Source organism: Camponotus floridanus, unplaced genomic scaffold (genome assembly GCF_003227725.1).
Source record: "Camponotus floridanus strain SB8 unplaced genomic scaffold, Cflo_v7.5 scaffold123, whole genome shotgun sequence".
In the NCBI taxonomy this organism is placed as follows: Eukaryota; Metazoa; Arthropoda; class Insecta; order Hymenoptera; family Formicidae; genus Camponotus; species Camponotus floridanus.
This window is the reverse complement of record NW_020229241.1, coordinates 60,815-68,994: the sequence shown is the minus strand read 5'-3', so window position 1 is coordinate 68,994 and position 8,180 is coordinate 60,815. Positions and strand designations below refer to the sequence as shown.

Genomic DNA, 8,180 nt, shown 5'->3' with positions numbered 1-8,180 from the left:
GATCGATATTAAACAATAAATCAGCAATCAATAAGAAGCGATAATTCAACAGAGATTAATAATTCCTTACAGAGACATTGGTTCACTACGATTTCCACTAGAAACGAGAACGAATCATACAAATAAGATTGGCTTGGGAAAATTCTATTCTCCAACATAAAATTCCACAAGCTTTAAGCAATGAATGATTGATATGGATAATGATGTAAGAAAGTTAACGTAATTCTATTAATTGTATTGAGCAGTAAAATTTAATACTGTGTTTGTAGACATCTTCATTCGGAATTACGTAAAATATTTCGAGAAGTAAATTCAATATTTGGAGTATAGATGACTTTCAAAATGGGATGTTTTTTTGGCTAACGCTTGATTTGCGTGATGTTTTTAATGCGATTGACAATTATATCAAATCTAATAAAACTATACACTGTTGTAATATTATTTTTGCTTTGTCATTACATTTTGAAACTTTACTTCATTAATTATATGCGAAATGGTTAATACCAATGTATTTTGCATTCAGACTCAAACGTTTAATTTTTTTTAACAATTATCTAACTATTAGATAATATGAAATTTTACATAGGGTTTTTGAATTTTAAGAATTATTCAAATTTTATGCACTAAACGAAGAGTGGGGAGAGAAAACAGAGTTGAATTCAGAGAAGGAGCGGTCTGAGGGAGAGAGAGAGATGGAGGAGAACTTGATGGAAAAGATAATGGTCGAATTGAGGGAGAGTAGAAGGGAGAGAGAGGAGATAAGGAAAGAAAGACAAGAGGCTCAGGCATTAATAAGAAAAGTGGACAAAAGATGGGAGGAAATGGAGAAGAGGATGCAGGACACGGAGGAGAAGATCAAAGAATTAATAGAGAGGATAGAAGAAAAAGAGAAAAAAGAAGAGGAGGAGAAGGCAAGGGAAAAAGAAGAAGAGAAAAAGAAGATGGAAAATATAGAAAAAGCGATGCAAAAGGTTGAAGAGGAAATAAAGAAGATGAAGGAGGTGAAGAGAAAGGATGAAGAACAAGAGAGGAAACAAGAGGAGAAGAAAGAAAAGAAGAGTCAGGATAAGGACATGGAGAAAAAAAGGTGGGAAGAATGGAACAGGGAAATAAGAAAGAAAAACATCATTATAACAGGAATAAATATAAAGGAGGAGATAAGAAAAGAAATGGTGGAAGAATGGCTTAAGAAGGAGTTAGGGATAGAAACCAGGCTGATAAAGATTTGGATAATAAAAGGAAGAAGAGGATTAGTAGGGGCGCAGTGCAGCAGCAGAGAAGAAAAGGAAAAGATTATGGAGAATAAAAACAGACTAAAAGGAATCAAAATATACATAGATCACGATCTCACATTCAAAGAAAGGAGGAACAGAGAAATAGTATGGAAAAAGGCACGAGAATATAAAGATGAAGGTAAGAACATAAGAGTAGGATATAATAAAATTATAGTAGAAAATGAAGAACACAGGTTCGATGAATGGAGAGGAAAATTTTTTCGAAAAAGGGAGGAAGATACAAAAAGAGGGAAGAAAGAAATATAGCAAGAACAAAGAAAGAAATTAAAATGGTAATTTGGAATATAGCAGGATTGACAGAGAATAAGGAGGATAAATTAGAGTATATAAAGAGATTTGATATAATAGGATTAGTAGAAACTTGGATAATAAAAGAGAAAGAAGAGTGGTTTAAAGAAAAGCTTAAAGATTTTGATATAGAATGCGTAGAAGCAAGAAAAGATAATAAGAAGGGAAGAGCGAAGGAAGGAATAATCTTAGGCATAAGAAGAGGATTAATGGACGCACAAAGGAGATTAAGAGCGACAGAAGAAGTAATAGCAGTAGAAGTGAAAAAGAAGGAAAAAACCTACAGGATAATTGTCACATACATGAATGAGAAGAAAAAGGAAAACTGGAAAGAAATCAAGAAAGTTTTGGAAGACAATGAGAGGACGATAACTATAATTGGAGGAGATTTCAATGCGAGGATAGGAGAAGAAGAAGGATGGTTAGAGGAAGAAGAAACTTTCAACCTAAGAAGCGAAATGGAGAAGGAAAGAAATAGAAAATCAAGGGATGAAATAGTTAACAAAGAAGGAGAAAAAATGTTGGAGGAAATAAGAAATAATGGATTGTATATAGCAAACGGTAACATGAATGGAGACGAAGAAGGAGAATTTACATATATAGGCCCAAGAGGTATGACAACGATTGACTACCTGTTAACGAATATAAGCGGGAAAGAAATTATACAGCGCATGAAAATTGGAGAAAAAATAGAGTCAGATCATATGCCAATAGAAGTAACATGGAAGAAAAAAACAGAAGAGAGGAGAATGGAGATAAGGAAAGAAATAACGGATTGGACACAGGAAGGAATCAGAAAATATCAAGAAAACCTAAAGGAAGAAGAAATAGTTAGGGCAAAAAACTGGAAAGAACTAAAAGAAATAATAAGGAAAGCTATACCAAAAAAGACAATCGAAGAAAAAGTTAGGAAAGAAAGATGATACGATAAGGAATGCAGACAGAAAAAGAGAGAACTGAAGAATTTACTAAAGCTCTGCAAGAAGGAAGGAAAAGGGCAGAAGAGATTTTATGAAGCAAGAAAAGAATACAAGAAACTACTGAAGGAGAAGCTAGAAAAGGAAGGAGAAAAAATTATAGAAGAAATGAGAAGGGATAAAACGGAGAAGAAGTTTTGGGAAATCGTAAATCAAAATAGGAAAAGAAGAGAAGGAATAGACGAAAACATAAGAAGAGAAGATTGGATAAAACACTTTACAAAACAGTTAGGAGGAACAGAAAGAGATATAGGTGAGGAGGGAGAGAGAACTGAGGAGATGACCAATGAGGAACTGGAAAAAGGCGGAAGCAGAGGAGCGGATTGCAGGATAACAGAAGAGATTACAGAAGAGGAAATTGAAGTGACAATAAGGAAGCTAAAAAAGAAGAAGGCAGTAGGGCCAGACGGAATAGGTAACGAGGCATGGATCTACGGAATTGAAAAGATAAGAGGAAAGATGAAGGAAATTTTAAATAAAATGTGGAATGGAGGAAAGTTAACAAAAGAATGGAAGGAAGGTATAATAACACCGATATATAAAAAAGGAGACAAGAAAAAAGCGGAAAATTATAGAGGAATAACGTTGATGGACACGGGTTATAAAATTTATACAGAAATAATAAGAAGAAAGTTAAGTAAAAATTTAGAAGAGAAAAAAGGTCTTAGTGAGACTCAATTAGGAAGGAAAGAGGCACAATTGATGCGGTATATATCTTAAAGAATGCGATAAATGAATCAATAAGAAGAGAAAAAGGAAAGTTATACGTGCTATTCGCAGACATGAAAGGAGCATTTGACAGACTAAAAAGGGAAGAAATTTGGAACATGCTGGAGAAAATAGGTATAGGAGAAAATATAACGGAAAGAATAAGGGACATATATACAGGAACAAAGAGCACAATAAAGATAAAGGAGAAAAGAGTAGGATCAATGGAACTGAAGAAAGGAGTCAGACAAGGATGCCTCCTCAGCCCGACCTTGTTCAATGTGAGCCTTGCGGATTTGGAAGAGGAGATGAAAAAAGTACAAGAAGGAGGCGTAGTATTAGGGAGAAAGAAAATTTACTCACTGTCATATGCAGACGATGTTGCACTAATGTCCACTACACCAGAAGGGCTAAAAGAGATGATAGAGAGATTGGGAAAGTATTTGGAAAAAAAAGGCTTGGAATTGAATACGGAAAAGTCAAAGATAATGGTGTTCAGAAAAGGACAAGGAAGGAGAACCAGATTAGAATTCAAATGGAAAGAGGAAGTAATAGAAGAAGTGAAAGAATTTACATATCTGGGATACATAATGAAGGGCAACAACAGTGATGAAGGACAAATTAAGAAGCTAGAAGGTAAAGCTAAGTAGGAAGAATTTGGAGCATAGGAGAGAGGAAATTTAAAGAAGATTGGGATAAAAGGATGAGATTATTCGATGCACTAATAGAATCAATAATAATGTATGGAGCCGAAATTTGGGGATGGAAAGAAAGGAAAGAACTTGAAAGAATACAAAAGAAATATATTAAATGAGTGCTAAAGCTTGACAAGAATACACCGGATTACATAGTGACGAAAGAAACAAACAGAGATGATTTAATAATTAAGACAGGAAAAAGAGCATTAAAATATGAAGAAAAGTTGGAAAAACAAGAAAGAAACACGATCCTGGGAGAATGCTGGAAAATACAAGAAAGAAGAAGAGAAGAAAAAAGCCAAGAAGACAAGAGAGAATTCTTGAAGAAAAGAGGATGGTCAATAGAAAAGTATTGGGAAAATAAAGGTAGGAAAGAGTCAGTGTGGCAAAGATTGGAGGAGAAAGGCAGGGAAATACAGACAAATTATTAGAGAAGAAAGGATAAAGGATTCAAGATACGCAGAAGAGATCAGGGAGGTACTCTTGGAAGAATACGGAAGGAGATACATGGAGAGAGGCCAAAGACTAAGAAAAGATGAATTAAGTACGGTGGCTAGGTTTAGAACAGGAAATGAAAGCAGAAAGTGCATGTTCTGGCTAAAAGAAGAGGAAAGATTGTGCAGATTATGCGGCAAAGAAGAGGAAAGCTATGGGCATGTATTTGAAAACTGTGGAAAGGTTAAAAATAAAAATGGGAAGTGGAGAGAGATACTAGAGGGAGAAAAAAGAAGTCTAGGAAGGATGAAGGAAGTACTGTGGAAACGGAAGGAAGAGGAGAAAAGAAAGGAAATAATAGGTGGAAAATAAAAAGAAGAAAAAAAGAAATTCAGAAAAGTCAATAAGGAAGGAGTGCAGAGAGGAGAGAGAGCGAGAGGATACCTGGAAGGGAGGAGATAGGTTTTAGATAGGTATACAAAGACTGATTAAATGTATTAGAATAGATAGGAGAATGAAATATTTAGAGATGGAAGAAGAAGGAAGAAAGAGATGAAATAAAAAAAATATTATAAAAAAATTATAAAAAACACACACACACACACACACACACACACACACACACACTAATACACACGCAAATAAAATGAATAAATGTATCTTCACAAGTTGACATAAATTGTATAAAATTAGTCAATAAATATACTACTACTCCTACTACTATATATACAAAATTATTAACATAAATTATGATTTACTTAAATATATAGTTTATCATAATAAAAAATAATAAAGTAGTAAAGATTTTTAAAAATGCATATATATTTTTTACAGAAATGAGATAAATTTTTACAAAAAGGTGGTAATATCCCTTTAGAAACAATCTTATAAAAGTAAAAAAAATACGCCAAGTACATAAGAAAATATCTTTAAAAAATCTGACATATATTTTCTGCAAAAATAATATAAATTTTTACAAAAAGCAGTGAGATTCCCTAAAAAAACCTTATAAAAGAAAAAAATACATAAAAAAATCAAAAAATCTAAAAGAGTGATAAAAATAAAATATTTAAAAACCGATATGAGACCAAATTATTAGCCAAGTACAATAAATTATATAATATTAATTTGTAATCGATACTAAATGAGTTAAGATTACTTTAATTCCTAAGGCGTTTTTTATATGATGTATATAATTTAAAAAAGTTTTGCATATATTTTAAATCGCATAAATGACCTTCAGGTCGAAGTAAGATATGAAAACTTAGCATGCCACGTATTTAAATTATAGAGTTTAAAACAGGAAAAAGCTAAATTTTTGATGGGTCCAATGTAAAATTTGAAATTACACTACAGAAATCGCGCACGCGTTTTAAATAATTGAGTAATTTCTCGCATTTTACTAAAAAGTAAAATTTTTCTCATTAATCTTCTTCTCATTAGTTTAGAAATATAAATATTTAAGATATATTTCCATGTGATCATGAGTTAATTCTCTTTTTGTATATTAATGCCGAAGTTTTATTACTTTCACAGTAATAGGACCAGAGTAATTACATGATAACTTAACAATAAAAGCGATTCGCATTTTTATTTGTTTTTGATAAAGGGAGATAGTATAACACACAATTTAGTAGGAATATGATTACATATAATTACATATGTATGTTACGCCCAACTAAATTATAGACATGGCAGCGAGATAATATCTTGCTACAGTGATAAATGACAAATGATAACATCGTGTAAGATATTGATATGTCCAAGCCTGAGGAGGGATGGGCCGAGCAAAGAGCGTAACGATCACTTTCCGAGAGCATGTGCGGAAGCCTCGAGTCAAGTGAACCGGCAGGGAGACCGAAAATGCAAAAGATTATGGAAAAATTTATTAAAATTACCGAATAAATATATTATTAATCAGGAAAGAATAGTTAAGTAATTTGTAACAACAAAATAAATATATAATAATTAGATTAATATATGATTCTGTAATAATTAAATATGAATGTGTATGCGTATATGTGTATGTGTTTTTTGTAATGAGTATGGATATCTAACTAGATAAAAAATTATCGCCCAATGATTGTGTCCGATCGAGTTATCATAAATCACCGCAAAGTTATATAAAACAGAGCATAATTAAATCGTAGAGCTTTTAATTGTTAGAGGAATTTAAACATTGTTCCTTTTATACACGGTAAAAAACATTTTGTATTTCTGTTAAACTTTTCTCGTTTAAAAATTTTTATGTTAAATTTTTAACATACTCTTATGTTAATGTAACATATTATCATTGCGTTATTTTGACATTTCTTTTGAATTCATATTCACCGTTTCTAAGAGTTAAAACAACACAATTAATATGTAAATGCACGAATTTTTGATAAAATATATTATATGTTAAAATGAACAGATAAGTTGTGTTATTTTTCTCTCTATAATAGTTTCCATATGTTAAATCGACATATTTTGTCTGTTATTGATCGTGACATTGATTAAAATAGATATTACTTTTTATTATTTGGCAATATATATCATAGCACTGTATAATGAGATATAAAATAAAGAAAATTAAGAGCAATATTTAAATTTCTTTATAAATATGTAATAAATATAATTTGTTTTAACATATTCTAAAAAGAAAGCATCATTCATTATCCATTTTATTTATATATATCGCATATAAAAAGATATATATATATATATATATATATATATATATATATATATATACCGGGTGTTTCAGACCACCCGTACACCCCATTTTAAAGCAAAGGAAGTGGTTATTTTGAAAAATGTTTCAGACAAAAGTTGTTGAAGATAAAGTAATGCATTACATGGGTAAATTTGATTGACCTTGGGTGGCGTCGTGAAGGTCATGTCAAGGTCGACTTGAATTTTTTAAATGGGAACCCCTATTTTTCATTGCATATTCTTGTAGCTTATCTCGAGAGCTTTCCAAAACACTATAATTAAGTACCTTTTTATTAAGTACTTTTTGAGTTATAAGGCTTGAAATAATTTCTTAATTTTATATAAACCATAAAATATCTAGTAAACCATTCATTTTTCGATTATCTTACCTTCATACTTTTATGTACAAAATAATGAGAGGAATCAATTGGTGTAAAGAAAACACATAGTTGTTTCTAAGAAAAAATATGGAATTGTTAATTGCAAATTACATATTTTTTCTTAGAAACAACTATGTGTTTTCTTTACACCAATTGATTCCTCTCATTATTTTGTACATAAAAGTATGAAGGTAAGATAATCGAAAAATGAATGGTTTACTAGATATTTTATGGTTTATGTAAAATTAAGAAATTATTTCAAGCCTTATAACTCAAAAAGTACTTAATAAAAAGGTACTTAATTATAGTGTTTTGGAAAGCTCTCGAGATAAGCTACAAGAATATGCAATGAAAAATAGGGATTCCCATTTAAAAAATTCAAGTCGACCTTGACATGACCTTCACGACGCCACCCAAGGTCAATCAAATTTACCCATGTAATGCATTACTTTATCTTCAACAACTTTTGTCTGAAACATTTTTCAAAATAACCACTTCCTTTGCTTTAAAATGGGATGTACGGGTGGTCTGAAACACCCGGTATATATTGCATATAAATAGATTAAATATAATTGTATATAAAGAGATCGATATGAATTCAATAACTATAAGTGCATTAAATGAAATTATAAAGATCTTAATCGTTTCATGAAGCTAGTTCAAACAGTCGACAAAGGATAGCTCGGAATCGAAACAGTGTACATA

General features: G+C 31.2%; 1 protein-coding gene across 1 annotated transcript; it reads left to right on the top strand.

Moving 5' to 3' along the window:
- The first annotated feature begins 941 nt into the window (after positions 1-941).
- On the top strand, positions 942-4,397 carry LOC112639980 (golgin subfamily A member 6-like protein 22). The gene is made up of 5 exons (XM_025415579.1): positions 942-1,413; positions 1,587-2,488; positions 2,558-3,080; positions 3,341-3,904; positions 4,162-4,397. Exons 1-5 carry the CDS (start codon positions 942-944, stop codon positions 4,395-4,397), a joined length of 2,697 nt encoding a protein of 898 aa, XP_025271364.1.
- The last annotated feature ends 3,783 nt before the right edge of the window (positions 4,398-8,180 follow it).